The sequence below is a fragment of the Plectropomus leopardus genome, chromosome 2 (assembly GCF_026936395.1).
Source record: "Plectropomus leopardus strain MGB_pleo_1.0 chromosome 2, ASM2693639v1, whole genome shotgun sequence".
Lineage (NCBI taxonomy): Eukaryota > Metazoa > Chordata > Actinopteri > Perciformes > Serranidae > Plectropomus > Plectropomus leopardus.
The window spans coordinates 33,427,884-33,444,593 of NC_142177.1; the positions used below are offsets into that span (position 1 = coordinate 33,427,884).

The following is a 16,710-nucleotide window of genomic DNA, read 5'->3' on the forward strand; positions in this document are numbered from 1 at the left end:
AAGACATAGGAACTAAACTATAGTATATCATCCTACAGAAGTCAACTTCATTTTCAAGAGCTCTTGTTTATTTCCACACTTCAGTTGAGGCACAAAACTATCCAACAATCCTAAACTGAGGTTTACCATCAGCTGTCACTCAGTTGGCTGCAGCAACAGAATGAAGTAAAGTACTTGCAACTACTGAAACAACCTGCTCCACCTCAGTTCCTCTGCAGACACAACTTGCACATCTGCAACACAGTTTGGCTTTTTTATTGCTAACAAACTCCCCAAACAAGACTTCGCCTTCCATTTTTAACTTCAAAGTGTCTGTACAAATTACTTTACTTTCAGCTGGTTTGCCAAATTTAAGACTTAAAATTTTTATTACTCGGATTTTTCAAATATTGTTGCAGATAAACAATGAAACATTTAGTTGAAGAAATACAGGCCCCTGGGGAAAAAAACCCCACTTTGCAGCTCTGCTGTTTTAATTGGCACGACTACTTAAACTGAGGAATGTTTATAAAACACGCACTAACCCAGAAACTGCTTCTACTAAATAAAACAAAATTCTTAGTTAATTACTTGGCTAAAGAAACTACATCTCACAATCCAAATACAATATATTTGACTGATGGACTGATGGACTGACTGACTTGGCAAAAGCTCAAACAAACAAACAGCTGACCTCAGTAATGCGTGGGTTGGTACACTTGACATTCCTGGCAGAAAGGTCCAGCCAGCGGCTCGCGTAGGGGGAAATGGGAGGACAGTGCTGCCTCATGGTGCATCGGCCCTCGCCGCTGCACCAGCCGCACTGGAACTTCCTCTCTGCCCGCAGACACATGCCGCAGCTGTCCCGCTGGGCGCTGCACTTGTAGAGGTGCACTAAGGGAACACACAGAGGATATGAAGTCAGTCCAAATATCAAGTAATTTCATTTGTCAAAATAATGTTTTTGAAAAATTGCTGCTATAAATAAAGTAAAAGTCAACCCTAGAATATTATGTAAAAACAACAGCAGGGAGTTGTGTTACAGTTTAATTTAGTCAAACCGATCAACCAATCGGAGCACATTCTTTAAGGAATACTTTGCTGATTTTTCAACCATCTTTGTATTATAATAATTTGGGTAGTATGTGTAAATGAACTGTGTTTAATTTCTGTCTTGCGTGTGCCCAGATCTCGCTGTTTAAGGGCAAAAAAAACAGACAGATGATGTGGCTGTGGTTAAAACAACTGATTGTATTCTTTTGTTTTTGTTTGCCCACCAAAGGGTTGGGTACTGATCACCGTACTTGTAAAGGTACTGACCAAAATACATCAGTATTACAGAGTATCCATTCGCAATACATCCATCAGTGCCAAATTTTGGTACCTTAGCACACATCTGGGTGAGAACTCCAGGATTAGACAAGAGACGAAAATGCAAAGCAGCACCCCAAAGGTAGCCACAGAGCTCCAACACTGGCAACAGCGCACCACAGAGCCGCCAGGTTCAACTTCAGACATGAGGGGGAAGCACCCCAAAGCCGGGAAGCCAGCCACAGAGCTCCACAGCCGCTCCGTCTGTTGGCTTCCCAGCTAGCCAAAATTATCTGTCCAGTGGTTTCGGCCTCAGGTTTATTTTCTTTTCTGTATCGTGTAGTAATAGCCTGGTATTACTGCCAGACAATAGATTAGGTCTGTGTGTGATTAGAAAAGAGCACAGGAGCAGAGTTGATTATTAGTCAACTACTAGCCCTGCAGCTTGTTAAAAATTGTATTTAATTAAATTTTTGTTATAACATAGAAAGTCAAGTATTAAAAAAAGGCACCGTTTGGTACCAGTACTAAATTACAGGTCCTGGAATCAGTGCTTGTATTAGATTAAATGTGAATGGTACCTAACTTTCTACCACTACCACCACAGACCCAAATAGTTAAAGTGGATCAAGAGAGAGCTCCGCCCCTCTCTTTCTTAATGTCGAACAGAACTCAGATCAAACTGTAAAACTAGGCTGATAAAATATAAACCAAGATTCTGTCACTGCGTCACCTATTTTTCACCTAAAATGTTTTCACGAACATATTTTAACTTTTTGCAACTTTCATTATGTCCGCAACCAGTTTGAGTGTTTATTTGTGCATTGCAACGCAGTGCATAATGGTAGTTTTACTACCTCTTGAGGAAAGTGAATGCAACAGTCCATTTCCTCTATTTTCACTAGTCATATACAGGATTCTGGGGTGAAAGTCTAGGGTTTGTTGGACCCATCCACCACTTCTCCCACCCAACCTATAGGAGCCTTTCAGCTCCTTCTATTTCATTGCTGGAAGTGTTTAAATCTGATGCCATCCAGCGGCCTATCATGCAGCCATGACAGGTGCCATGTTGCTGACCTTTGGTGTATAATGACACAAGCTGTAACTGATGACTTCAGAATGAGAACGGGCTGCTTGTAGCATCAATTTTAAAAGTATTTGCGTCTTTCTACTGCATAGACAGCCTAGTTTAATGAAAAGGCCTTCTTTTTAGCATTGAAATGCTTATTTAAACAGTGGGTATTTGCTGTCAAATCCAAAAATAGCTGGCTACAACCAGTCAACTTGGTAATTCAATAAAACTCATACAAACTGTTTTTATTTAATTTCCTTCACTCTAGTATTAAGAAAAAAGCCAGAGTAATCCAATAAACCTTTTTCTTTGAAGTCAGTCTCTTACATCCTCCTTCTCTTAAAGTAGCCTATATTTATGCCCATATAAAGTAACTTACCTACATAATGACAAGGCCTGTTAAAATTCATGGCCATCAGTGTATATATCCTTGACTGTGAGGATGTATTTAATGCACAACCCACACTGACAACTGACAAAAACCCCTTTTTTTACACGATGATAGAGAGGAAACCGAGAGCAGCCGCGGGAGCCAAACTGAGCAAATATGAAGATTCACCCCTCACCCCTCCAGGGCACAGAAGTGATTGGGTGCTTTTTGATAACACTCCCTGCTATTGTGAACTTTCTCTCAAGGCCCGTTGGGAGCCTTGAAGCGCTCTCTATGACCCATCTATCCCCTGTGGATTGAGTGCTTTACACTCCTCTGGCCTGGCAGTGATGGATGGCAGAGGCACCTTTAATCTTCTCGGGATTGTCGATGATGAAATTGCCGTTCCATACGATGGAGAGGTCCACTGCCAGGTCACTGATCTTCACACCCTCGTACATGTACTGAAAAGCAGAAACAGAGAGTAAGGGAATGTTGTGGTAAGTGGATCCAGAGAGAGTGAGAGAAAGTCAAAGGGAGACAGAGAATAGAGAGGGGGGGGGGAAGCTACAGAGAAAGACAGAGTGGAGGAAAATGAGAGGATGAAAGGGCAGCAGAGAGACGAGGCTTTTAACCATCTGTCATTTCTGCCATGCTTGTCTGCTCCTCTCCTCTTTGACATGTAGGGACACAAACCCCGGCTGGGGTGGCCGATCATCCACATCTGAAGAAAATGGCCTTTTCATTCATTGTCACAGAGTAGCAAGGTATGCTGTGCATTGGAATTTAGCCTGTGATTTGCATTGTGCGGCAAAAATCTCCTATATTTACCTGCGACTTTCTGCCGGGAATATCATATTTACGCTTCGTGAACACCGAGATGTTACTCTGACAATATGCAGCTTTCCTTCCTGCCCTGTCACTCTTCTCATTTCTCTCACATGCTTTGCGCCTTACCTCATCACTCTCACTTTCCCTTTCCTCTACTTTCTCCTCAGTATGCTCAACACCTCGGGCGGTATTCACTGATGTACCCTATGTACCTTGCCTACACAGCAACCAAGCTGTCTGCCTCACTTGACAGCTGTGAGACTCCCACTGGGAGTGTTTGAGGTCATACCGAGCTGTTCTGGCACTGCACGCTGGTGCTGTTGAAGCGCAGAGCCGTGACACGGTGGCTGGCACCCTGCACGTGCACCACGCACTCGTAGCCCCGCTGGCCCGACTGCGGCTGGGGAAGGTTTCGGGCCCTCAGGGTGATGGGTCGGACCTCGCCGGCTGGAAGGAGAATTTCTCCAGAGTGCAGGAGCTGAGGGCAGTCCTGTAAAAACAACATGCAAACACATATAATTGTACCAGCCACACTAAGAAAACATGCACAAACATGTTTTCTCTGTTTATAATCCTTAATATTTCACATGCATAATACATAGGTAGGATTTTCATTACAAGTTTCCCCTTCAGAAATTGTATCTATCTGTAGTATCTGTAGTGTAGATGTGTGTGTATGTGTCCATGTGTCCATTTATGTGTGTAATCTATGTGTGTAATCTGTGTTAATACATATGAATGTGTTATATAAACATGAGGGACTAATGTAGCACAGGGATTAATGGGGCAACCAAATCACTAATCCATATGTAATTTGCATTTATGTACTTCATGTTACACTTTCCACTACAGTAAACTATAAAAGACTGTTCATTAAATTGTCACCAAATCACCAGAAGGTCAGACTTTGTTTTTAATATAAGGTTTCATTAATATATATTAAAAAGATTGCCAGGAAATTTGGTACAGACATTCATGGTCCCCCAACCGAGTCTCATTTCCAAATCGTCAAATACCAGTGTTTGTTCGGTGTCCCTCAGCATCAACTCACAGAGGCACCCTTCAGTGGCGAAATGAGACACTGGGCAGCTGCATTTTTTTTAATCTCTGACCAACTGACGTAGTATAGCAAGTGAGAAAGTCTGCATAGGGAGGGCAGAAGGTTAGTGGATGGTTGAAAAGAACTCCAGACTTTCACACGGGAGCCTGCTGTTTGTGTCCTGTGTAAAACCAAATTATTGTTATTGTAATATTGTAATTAATGTGTATTGTAATAACAATGTAGTATGCTAGTATGTGTAGAATACTATGCTAGTGATGTATGCCATGGAATGTAACTAACATACTTATTTTAAACCAAACCATGGTGTTTTTTCTAAAGCCAACCACATTGCTTTTGTTGCCTAAACCTAAAAACAAAGTTTTTTACCTACGCTTGAAGTCAATTTTCAAAAGATACTATGCATTTATTATTGAGCACAATCTTAAAAAGAAAGAATGCATCAAAAGAGCATAAAGTGACAGTACATCACTGAACGGCCAAAAATCGATGCAGGAGGGCTATCTGTTATTATTTGATGTGTAGGGCGGAGTTGGGAATGAGAATGTGTTTGGTCCACATTGTAATCACTATGATTCCCTGAACTTTAACACTATCGTCAGGTCAGGATGTCCTTTTGTCCAGGAGTTTGGACCGGGAAATACTGTGGATGTTATCGGAAGCATGTCAGCATGCTGATGTTAAGTCCAAGTATTGCTGTTGCTAAAAAAAGAGCCTAATAGAGACTCAAGTGTGGCTGTAGAGTGTTTGGCTTTGTCCTGAATCCCATGATTTTTATTTTTACTTTACAAAGTACATACTGTTGCATGGTGTATGCATTATAGTTGAACATATTACTTCGTCATAACGTTGCCTCGAACTTTGACTCTTGCTCATATGTCCACTGGCGTCTGTAGAGCGAAATTTAAGTCAAAAAGAAAAAAAAAGGAAATGCAGTCGATCCTAAAGTTAGCACTTATCATTACCATGGTGATACAAGAAACTACATTCCCCAAGCTCTCCAGAGATGGAGGGCAACCAGGAGAGCTCTGCTGTTGTTACTTTGCAGTGTGTGTGGTTTTTAATTTTTAAGTTATAACTTCATCGATTGTAGATTAATTGATTAATTTTATGAAATTGATCAGTCCTCTGTCAGCTGTCAGTATCTGTTTGCTACTCAGTCATTGTGATGTATCTTAGTCATAGTCAGTAAAGCATGCTGGCTTGTATATTGCAAAATGTGGGTGGGTGAAGTACAACGTCCTGGCATTTTTGGCACATTGCATTTGACATACTATTCTAAATCATCTTTTGGCATACGCAGTCGTATAGTAATATAGGTATGAGAACTCACAGTTGGTGGTCTCTATTTTGACATTTCAATCAAGGATTGTTGCCTTTAAGGTAAAAATGTCACACAGGAACAGATAAATGGTGCTCTTAAAAGCTGCACTTTAATCAGCTAATGAAACAGTAACTCTCTTTACGTTAATGGGAATGTAAAGTACCTCTGAGGCGTTGACTCTGCCCTCCTGGAACGAACAGCTGCTGGGGTCGTGGGTGCACAGGTTGCGGTATTTACACCAGTGGCAGCGAAAAGTGCTGTTTACACACGACAGACACCTGCAGGACAGAATAAACACATTACAACATGGCCTGCAAAATTCCTAATAATGCGCCCTGTGTGGTGAGTTGCTCCGCATTTACAAAAAAAAAGATTAATCCCTCTTTATTTCTGACCCATCATCTACATCTTCCTCTCCTGGGTGAAGAAGATTAAAAAGGGGAGTCTGATGAAGGATTATGGCTTTCTGCTGAATTTATCATGTCAGTGTGTTTCACAGAAAGATCAGATGTCCCCATTTTCTATGCAGACAGCAATGAATAGTCCTTTTGTCATAGATGACAATAAATGACCTTAAGCATGAAGTCTTGGCAGGAGAGTAACTATTCAAGTTTCTCTGTCACTTAAAGCACTCTGACTCAGTTAAAAGTTAAACAGTGTTATATATTTTATTCGTACAGAAATACAGAAATCTGCTTCTCATAATTCTGTGAGATTTTTTTTTTTGCAGAATCTTGCTTTATATCTGATTTTTTTTTGACTGCACTGACAACAGTCATTTCACCCGTCCAACTCTGGATTATGTGCAAGGTCTGGAATGACAGAGACAACTGAATATTTGATGGGTAGCATTGCACAACATCTTTGGCTCTGATGCAGTGAACTGCAGCCAACGGTCAGTGGATTAAAGTTGTGCTGAAACAACCCTGTTGGATCGGATTTAATCACATTTCGTTCAGCAAACAGGCAGCTGATTGTGATACAACTTTGGGTGGAGAACTGAGAGGTGAAGAGACGAGAGAACAGACATGGGTGATGTACAGCTGTTGATATACCAAACAGAGCAATTGGAGAGCTGAAAATTGAACATGTCCTATCCTCCTGTGGGGGGCCAACGCAGGCTTTGCTGTGTATAATAGAGGTGCACCACTGTGCAGAAAACACATCTATGCACTATCAGAGACCGCTGTTCTAAATTTGGCTGTGCAATAAGATGAAACCACATGGAAACTATAAAACCACTAGCAGCACTCCAATACTGCAGCTCATAGCAAAGTACAAATGCCAATAAATGTAGTGCAGCACCATTAAATTTTGATATTAATTAGCTGCCCAGGGCCATTGTGGACATAAAAACGTGTGCTTGGGTGTGTGCTAGAGAAATTTGGGGGTTGAGTATTAATAGAACCGGACTGGCAGGGAGCTACAAACACTGGATAATTAATTATGGAGGGTGATGTGATGCTGAGGTGATGGTGGTAGTGGGGGAGGTGCTGGGTCAGGAGTGTGTTTGGTTTGAAATATTAATCACAGGAGTTCACAGGGTCACCCCGCAGCTAATGGAGGCCACATTGGTGTGGGGCGGATGTGATGAGCTTCCCACTGTTTCTCTCTAATGGCTTAACATGGTTATATTAGGGCATTCATGTCGCAGTCAAAGAGCATTTGGAATAGGTGGCATGTGTATCCACTCTGGGCTAATTTCCAGGGTTCGGCTGTGAATACACCATCAATCAAATGTTCCCTCCTAAAGTGAACTTATTGTATATCCCCAAATCCAGCTTTTGTGTGCTCATGGCTGTGTGTCATTAATGGCACAGTTAAAGGTTAGTGAAGTGTGCATAGAAGGTTATCAGTTCAAATCTCAGAAACACCTAAAAAAGATGGGATATATTCATTTTCTTCTCTCAGCCAGGGGCAGATCATTAAATACTGGGCCCCTGGACACAGATATGTAAAAGCTCCCACCTCCTCTGTTAGTTTTTTCTTAGTAGTTTTGAAGTGTTTATGCAAAACAGAGCTTTTGGAGTTGCTTGTAGTCTGTTTATGTAGCTGTTTTGTGTATTTTTACATCTCAGTGTCATTTATTTATGGTCGCTTTGCATCTTTTCCTGGTTGGTACCTCTTAGTTTGAGTGACTTTGTGCAGGTGAAGTCTCGGGGGGGCAATGAAACTCTGGGTCCTTAAGCCTGAGCCCTTCAGTAATCCATTCACGCTCTCAAAAAAAGTTAAAAACAAAATTCATGATAAAGGTCTTTGAGGTAACTAATTCAACAGTGTGTGATTTGGCCTTTTTGGAGCTTTGTAAACTGTCTGAAAACTCATTAAGTTGCTGAGTTGCAGACATCTTTTAAAGCCGACAAATGCTGCTAATTGGCCTTCATCCTAATAAGATCCACCTTAGTAACAGAGATTGTAATTGCTATTCAGATACAAACTCTCCTGTCATAGTATACTGTCACGATAAATACAGTTGACATTAGCATAATGGCTCAAAGTCAAAGCGGCTCCCCTGCCCAGTAAGTAAGCTTATATCGGCAAGACAAAACAGATGAGCATTTGAATAAAGTCCTCTTTAATTTACATTATTTTATCTGCCCTCAAGGCACCAGAGCAAGGCTAAAAATCTTAATATATTACAACACAAACACACTGGAAAAAAGGCCACTCTAAAAATAAGTTAAAAAAAAGTTAAAACAAGATATCTTTGCTTGAAATAAGCAAAAAAATCTGCCAATGGAACAAGTGAAAATTCTCTTGATAAGATTTCTTAAAATAAGACATGATATTTAAGCCTTACAAGGTAAGAGAGATTTTGAAATTAGCTAGGGAAACTCATTCTTAGTTCTATTTTGCTCGTATTGTGAGGTTTTGTGTCTCATAATAAGCTTGTAATGCTTGAAAGTAGTATTTTCCCCTCAAAAGTAGCATTTTTTGCTTTGCATCATCCATGTCATCCTATTCATTCCAAGTGTATTTGACTCATTGTAAGTCCAATAATATTGACATTCATCTAGATTTAAGACCGCCACCTACTTGAAATGAGATTAGAAAGTGGTGTTTTGAGACAAAATGTCTTAAGTTTGCCTTCCTGACTATTATTAAGAAATACTTTTAGTGCCATACTAATCCATAACTCTCCAGCCTGTCATCCTCTCAAGTCTATTTACCCAATTGTAAGCTCTACAATAGTAAAACTTATTTAAGACATTCACCTGCTTGAAAAAAGACAGAAAAAATTAAAACTAGTCTTGCATTGAACAAACAAATTTATTTGCCAGACAATAAAGTGTCCCATAAACACGGGTCTGTATAAAAGATACACAGATTTACATTTGCATTTGTATCTTTTTTCTTTACAGTTTGGCTCACAGTGTGTGTGGAACTGTAATGTGATAACATAGCAGAATATTGCTAAATATCTGGACAGGTCTAAGGTTGGATCCAAACATCTGACCAACATGTCCCACAACAAACCTGCAAACTCTGTGCTTTGCACAGGCAAACTCACAGCACAGACACACCAATTATTGCTCAGTCTGTAATATTCATCCTCAGTACAAAGTGCTGATAATTGTCACATTAGAATTTAAAGTTTTGGTCTAACATTAACATGAACATCTGACCAACTAGTCCTTCAATACACCATTGACCACTCTCACACAAACACTGGGGTAACTTTCAATATAGAATCAAAGGCGAGCGCTATCCTACAGTCCACATCTGACCACTTGCCTTATTGGCCAATAAAAGCTTTCCACTCAGCCATGCTCTTCTTGTAAGATGATGTGAGATCTTGCTCATGGATTTTGTCCAAGAGGACTTCCGTTTGCATGACTGAAAGCAGAGTGGCTACACACTTTGGGTACGTAAGGTGTAGGGTGTAATAGTATGCCATTAGGTCTAAGGCACCCTCGGTGACCTTGTCTTTTGGAAATGTAGTTATTGGCACATCTCCTACCGCTAGGAGGCAGTTGGACGGACTCACGATCAGGACTGGACAAGAGAGAGGACGTTTCTTCAAGTAGGCATTAGGGTCTTCTTTTTCCTTAAACACATAACAAAGACATCCCTATATCAGGATAATGCACTTTTGTTTCAGGGGTCATTCTGGTACTTTTGAACCTAAGCTGGAAAGCAAAAGGGTTGTTAACAATCAAATATAACTTTCCAAAGCAAAAGTAATGAAAGTTGCAGTATGGAGAACGCTATATCTGAAATCGCTGTTTTTAACCATCCCCAGCACATTTACTGTTCACATATGTCTAGCTCTCCAAAACCCTAAAAACCGAGGCTAGGCTAGTCTGGCTAGATTTTCAATAAAGTGACAAAACTTGCTGCCATGTACTGCATTCATTTTTGTACATACTGTGACACTGTATGTGACCCCAGTGGGGTTGGGCCAATTTTAAGAATTTCAGACCAGGTTGATATGATGTCTCATGTCGTATCATATCACAAACCTTGCAAGCTGATGAGTTTTCCACAATAAAAGCGTGTTGAGATATTAAAGGTATGACTAATCTGAAACACTAGAGGGATTAGAATTTTAAACAGATAAAGAAAGTGTTTACTTTTATGAACAGCATCATGCAGTAACTTAATCAACACAAATCGGAGCGGCAGCTCAAAATGAGAGGCTTCATAAAGCAGGCTACACAAACAGGGTGTAGTGCCTACACGCTGAAGCACCTCCTCTCTCTGCAGAGTCTTCTTTTGTGGACTTCAGTCTGAGCTTTGGGAAAAAGTTCTCAATAATTTTCACAATAATCTGACATTTTATGGACCAAACAACTGATTGCTTAATCTAAAAAATGATTAACTAATGAATCCTTAATGAAAGTAACTGTTACTTACAGCCCTACCTCTTTAAATGTCTCCCATCTGGATTTTTTTTTGGGGGGGACCTCACATTTTGCAATCTTTTGGATAGTTGTGCGTACACAGTGACCTGCACAAGACACATTTAAAACATTTTTCAAACTGCTACTTTAAGTGTCCAACATGACACACTTTGGTCATCAACGGGATGCAGTTCACTTACCCATGTATTCTTCATGCCTTGGTCCTGCAGCATGGGGTAGTACTGTACTATTCTTTTTGCCAGTTTTGATGGGTATCTATGTGATTCTGCATCGCCTGTTGCCCTGAAGATTGCAATCATACTGGTCATGGTGTTCCGGATGAGCCGGCATCTGAGTTCCTTTGACATGCGGCAGGTGCGCTCTTCGCCTTTCTTCGACAACTCAAAGTATTGTTGTCGGACTTGCTCAAGTTTGGTGTCGGTGTGCAATACATATTCTGGGAAGGATAACTTCACAACCTTCTTAGGAGTTGCATACTTTGCAGGAGTTGTGTTCACAGGAGTGGATGTGTGCTGCACAGGTGATTCATTTACTGAAGAACAGCCTGATGATTTTGAGTCTTCCAGGCCAGGTTCCTGTGACATAAAAGATTATGAACAGCAAAATGCATTATTTCCTTTTTATTTTGTAAATAAAAACAGCAATGCGGAAATGACAGCTCTGCACAAGTATGACTAAATAATCTGTTCCATTTTAGAGGTTAAACATCTTGCATCAAGAAGCTTAATACCCATAAATGAATCTTTAAACCAGACCGTATTTTGTGAAAGAGAAATTACTGTTCATTAGTTTTAAACATGTGAAATATTTTCACAAACACATTTTTTGTGTTATTATGCCATGAATGTGCTGAGGCCAAACAGAAAAAGTATATTAATATACAATCAAAAATTTAAAAACAACAACAACAACAATAACTGCTCAAAAAACAGAATAAACTTAATCTATCTAAATTGAATCACCATGCCTTCAAAAGACTGTGCTATTAGCTCACTGTGCTGCTGCAAAGTTATTTAGTTAGTTAGTTAAAGCCACATCACTGAGAAACTGACCTCCTCCACCACACCATGACAGGAACGCCAGACAGCTTTTCTCTGTAAGAAGTTCTCAGGGCCTGGGAAAAGATCCCGCAAGTCTTCACGAGACAAGGTGCCCATCATTGCCTCGCTGATGTTTGCAGCTGTGAACACATTGAAAGACACACATAGCAAGATGAATTAGTGCCCTGAAATGAAACTGCATGAGACAATTAATAGTTAACACTTCATTTAAAATAGCTACCTCATGCTAACCCTTTAAGTAAATTAACCATACATATAGAAATATAGATACCTCCTTGGCTGTTGCTGTGTGTTGTATTGAAGTTAGTCCACCAATAGTCATCATTTTGGGCCATAAGTTGACTAGTCTCCAAATGTTTATGATATCAAATTAAATATTATAACAGTAGCAAAGTAGTAATTATTGTGAATGTGTCTGTACAACCAGCAAGGAGAGACTGAACATTTTGTTAATTTTTAACACAGTATAACATATTATTAAGTTAACATGAGTACAATAATTTATGGATTTTTAAACTGTTAATTATACAAGCACACACGAAGCATACTGCACACTGCGGCAAATATGTTGGAACTGAATAAATGGTGCACATATAAACACACATTTTTCAGTAGATCAATTTTATCATAACTAAGATATATACTGAAAATAATAATTATCCATGAACAAATTTGAATACTACTTCTTAAAGCTTCACATGTATCATCAAGCTAATAGCGCTGTGTGCCCTGTATGTGAACATTTCCAATAACTTAAGTGCTTTGAAAGGTCCAAAAATTGAACAGAGAACTATGAATTTCCTAAATGAGAACAGAAATTTATCTGATAAATCGTTCTGCTTCAATCCCTGTTTGTTAATGTTTAGCTTTTAAATAAAAACATTTTCACTGCAGTCACAGACTGTTTACTCTCGAGGCACACAGCTTTATGAAGACAATGTCTAACATCAAGCAAACTGCACCATGAATTATATCCAAAATATCATTTATACTTTAAAATTAAAATTAACTCATTGTTTGTTAACATCACAATAATTACTTTGCTATATATGTCAGTTTATACAGAGAATTAATGAGGAGGAAAAATTTGATTATTTGTGCCTTTGTCATATACAGTTTACTGACTTGTGAATCTAATAACAAGCTGCAAGACAGCTTGATAAAAATAGAAGTTGATAAATCTTTGTTATTAGAGAAACTGACAAATCTTAAATTTCTAATAGAGGACATCATGTGTAAATCAGCCTCAGCCTTTGTACACCTTTGTTTAAAAATAATATTTGCATACATTACCCCTTAAAACCGACAGGGTGACATCGTCAAATCCCTCCATGCTGTTAGCTTATGGAGCTAGCTGTCTCTGTTCGGCTGCAATGTTACACAAAAAATACACACTGAAACATTGATAACAATCAAAAGGTAACTTATGTCATGTAAACTGAAAATATGAAACACTGGGTATAGCGTTTTAACTTACTTGCAATGAAACAGATCAGACTAAGTCTTGGTCTCGTTCAAGGTTAGCGTTAGCTCTTTCCACGTGGACATCGAAGAGATGATACCTGACGTAAACGGCCGTTGTAGGGTTGCTGCTAAGGTCCGACTATGCATGCGCAAGACGGATCGCAGCACCTGAGATTCCGTCTTCTTCGTGCCTTTCCCGGAAAGTGTGACCCGTAACCATAGTAACAGAGTTGTTTATGGCAGTCGGAACCGCGGCCACGCAGTCTGTTTTCTCCATTGGGGACCATCCTTACTTCCATCATGATTTGGCGGTGCTTCTTATGCTATATATTTGTGGCAGTGACTCTGAAACAACTGCTGAGTCACATTGACACCACGCACAGTCGCAGCCCTGACACTGTTTTCACTATGTACCATTGGTGAAAAGTTTGGAGTAGCTGCTATCACATCCACAAATTCTTGCAATGATTGACGAGGGGCCACAGCCATGCAAGGATGGATTTTTGTATGATTTCACCGATGGGGACATTTTTAAGTTGCACCCACTGTTTTTGAAAGTTCCCACAGCAATGCAGTTAATTTTATATACAGATGAAATTGAGCTATGCAATTCTCTTGGATCTCGTGCAAACAAAAACAAATTGTTATTGATTTATTACACCTTAGGTAACATTAATCCTAAATACAGATCAAGACTTGCTGCCATTCGTCTGCTTGCCATGGTAAAATCAAAAGATCTCTCCCATTGTGGCATTGATAAGATATTTGAGAGGATTAACAATGACTTAACTGAGCTGAATAATGGTGTTCAGGTTGCCGCTGCAAATGGTGAGAGGACAATTTATGGCGCACTTTTGTCAGTGTGTGGGGACACTCTGGCTCAACATGAAGTGGCTGGATTTAAAGGGGTGGGGTTTGCCTACAGTAAATGCAGGCACTGCGAATGCAACTTTGAAGACATGCAGGAACAATTTAATGAAGATGTGTTTGTTAAAAGGACAATGGCGAGTCATAACAGGCAATGTAGCGACATTGAAAAGGCAAGTACTGATTATCTAAAAGAAAATCTGAAAACCACATATGGTATAAACAGGAGGAGCAAATTAACAGAATTTCCTCACTTTGATATAATCAGTCAAACCCCACAGGACATCATGCATATTATTCTTGAAGGTGTTGCTCCATATGAAATCAAATGTGTTTTAAAGCATCTTGTTCTTTCAGGACATATGGATTTAGACACATTCAACAGTGCAATCATTGGTTTCCCTTACTCTCTCCTGTTGATGCGAGGGATAAGCCTTGCCCCATATCTGTCAGTACACTGTCATCAAATGACAATAAACTTCAACAGTCAGCAGGACAGATGCTTATTTTGTTAAAGATCCTGCCATTTGTCATTGACAAAATTGGAGAAAATGATTATACACAAATGCTACTTAACTTGTTACAGATAGTCAAAATTCTGTTTTCACCGATAATTGCTTTTTCAACTCTTCCCGGGCTGAAGCTTCTAATCGAGCAGCATTTCAAAAATTTCAAACAGCTGTTTCCAGATTCAAATATTATTCCTAAACAGCACTACCTGCTGCATCTTCCCTCTCAGGCACTTGGTCCTACAGTGAGGCATATGTGTATGCGCTTTGAGTCAAAGCATTACTTTTTCAAGCAGTGGGCTTTGAAAAGTAGTTTTAAGAATATTAATAAATCTCTTGTGAAGCACAACCAACTGTATGAATGTAGTCAGAATGTACATGAGAAACATCCAATTTTTTCCAGTGAAGTTGAAATGGGCCCAGCCTCTGAGGTGAAAAATGTTCACTATGTAGAGGGGAAAATTAAAGACTTCTTTGGAATAGAGCATGTTGAACATGTGATTTCTGTACCGTGGATTATGCAACATGGGAATAAGCATACATGTGGAAAATCTTTGATTATTTCTAATGTCATCAATAATACTCCAGAGTTTGCACTTGTGAAAAACATCTATATTGTAAATGCGTCAGTGGATTGTTTTGAATGTCAGCCTCTCTCTACATTTGGGTGGGATGAGCAGTATTTATCTTATGAAGTAGAGGTTCTCTACTTTGCTCAAGCAAATATTTTCGTGGATGCTGAAAATCTTGTTGATTATACACCATGCTACTATGTGCAATTTAATAATAGCAAGTACATTCCAGTGAAGTATGATCTCACAGACATCATCACGCATCACTCTTGAGTCTGTAGCAAGTGTTGGCATTTGAGCTGAATCAGTGTTTTGAGGCACCTGCACACACTCTATGATGCCAGTATTTATTTTTACTTATTACTTTTGGACTAATGTGGTGTGGTCTCAGTACAGAATGCAACAGAGAAGAAACCATAAGTACAGCTTTTTATTCTCTGTTTTTATTTCATATCACATGGACATGGTCTGTTTAAAATGTAAGAAAAAATAGCCACACTGTACTTTTGTTATGTATAGCAAAAGTCATTATAAGTATGTTGACCTGCAGTTTTCATTAAAGCAGCTTTTTCTTAGTAAAGTAAAGTTGAGTCTATTTTTTTTAAACAAGATCATTCATCTTAAAGAAATACAGCAGTAGCATAAAAACCTTATGACATGTCAGAAAAGCTTATTTCATCTGAGACATGATTCAAAGCAAGATGTTTTCAAGATTCTCCCACTTATTAATATATTTAAGATGTATTGTCTAAAAACAAGTCCAAACATCTTACTGAAATTTTACCTTCTAGGTGATTGTGTCTTATATTATGTGCAATTAAATAATTTGACTAGAAATTAGACAAATACACTTGGTAAGATTTTGAGTTTTTGCAGTGCAATTCTCCGGCGGGGCCACTCGGGACAAAGTAAAGTCAAAAAGGGGTGCGTGAGCTTACTGCTTATCTATTCAAGGTCCTTAGGGACTGCTGATCTACAGCAAAGCACAATGGCACCAATAAAACAGCTCAGTTACAAACACAGTGGGTATATAAGGCAGTTTTTAGGTGTAAATATGCATAAGGAGTTGCCTAAAAAGAGCATATATGCTTTAAGTACAAAATAAATAAAGATCTTTGGGCCTTTTTAAGTAACTGACAGAAAGAACTGTATTTATTTGTATTTAAAGCTGAAAGCAATAAGCCCACAAACTGCCAGTTTAAGCAAAGTCGAAACAAACAGGCCATGGCAAATGCATCATGTTGATTTAAATGAAACCTGACAGATAAATTGAACTCCGAGGTTATCTAACAGCCCGATCTTAAGTGGAGTTGTGAGCATCAGTACATCATTGCCCTAAATTAAGCCGTGCTCTTCCATCTATTGAACAAATCACAGTGTGCGAGGCTGGGAGAGGGAGAGGCGTCAGTGGCAGCAGCCAGACTC

At 39.4% G+C, this 16,710-nt stretch overlaps 3 protein-coding genes across 4 annotated transcripts in view; 1 reads left to right on the plus strand and 2 right to left on the minus strand.

The window, feature by feature from the left end:
• Nucleotides 1-16,710, plus strand: part of ora1 (olfactory receptor class A related 1) — a 261,847-nt gene that overhangs the window by 130,481 nt on the left and 114,656 nt on the right. The window lies entirely within an intron of this gene.
• The window catches only part of LOC121959677 (plexin-A2-like), a 129,480-nt gene that overhangs the window by 44,353 nt on the left and 68,417 nt on the right, over nucleotides 1-16,710 (minus strand). Inside the window, exons 9-12 of the mRNA XM_042509132.2 lie at nucleotides 6,111-6,225; nucleotides 3,853-4,053; nucleotides 3,100-3,196; nucleotides 674-873 (exon numbers count right to left, since the gene is read on the minus strand). Of these exons, the coding sequence (XP_042365066.2) occupies nucleotides 674-873; nucleotides 3,100-3,196; nucleotides 3,853-4,053; nucleotides 6,111-6,225 (613 nt within the window). The remainder of the gene's footprint in view (nucleotides 1-673; nucleotides 874-3,099; nucleotides 3,197-3,852; nucleotides 4,054-6,110; nucleotides 6,226-16,710) is intronic.
• LOC148190255 (uncharacterized) lies at nucleotides 9,205-16,709 on the minus strand. The gene is made up of 4 exons (XM_088069139.1): nucleotides 13,167-16,709; nucleotides 11,865-11,992; nucleotides 10,992-11,387; nucleotides 9,205-9,995 (listed from the first exon to the last, which is right to left on the minus strand). Exons 1-4 carry the CDS (start codon nucleotides 13,204-13,206, stop codon nucleotides 9,684-9,686), a joined length of 876 nt encoding a protein of 291 aa, XP_087925265.1. The 5' UTR covers nucleotides 13,207-16,709; the 3' UTR covers nucleotides 9,205-9,683.

Coding starts and splice junctions, on each gene's coding strand:
- LOC148190255 (XM_088069139.1), bottom strand. CDS start 13,206: ATGGAGGGATTTGACGATGTCACCCTGTCGGTTTTAAGGG. Junction 11,993..13,166: donor CACCCTGTCGGTTTTAAGGG/GTAATGTATGCA, acceptor ATGTGTTCACAG/CTGCAAACATCAGCGAGGCA. Junction 11,388..11,864: donor GTCATGGTGTGGTGGAGGAG/GTCAGTTTCTCA, acceptor TTTATGTCACAG/GAACCTGGCCTGGAAGACTC.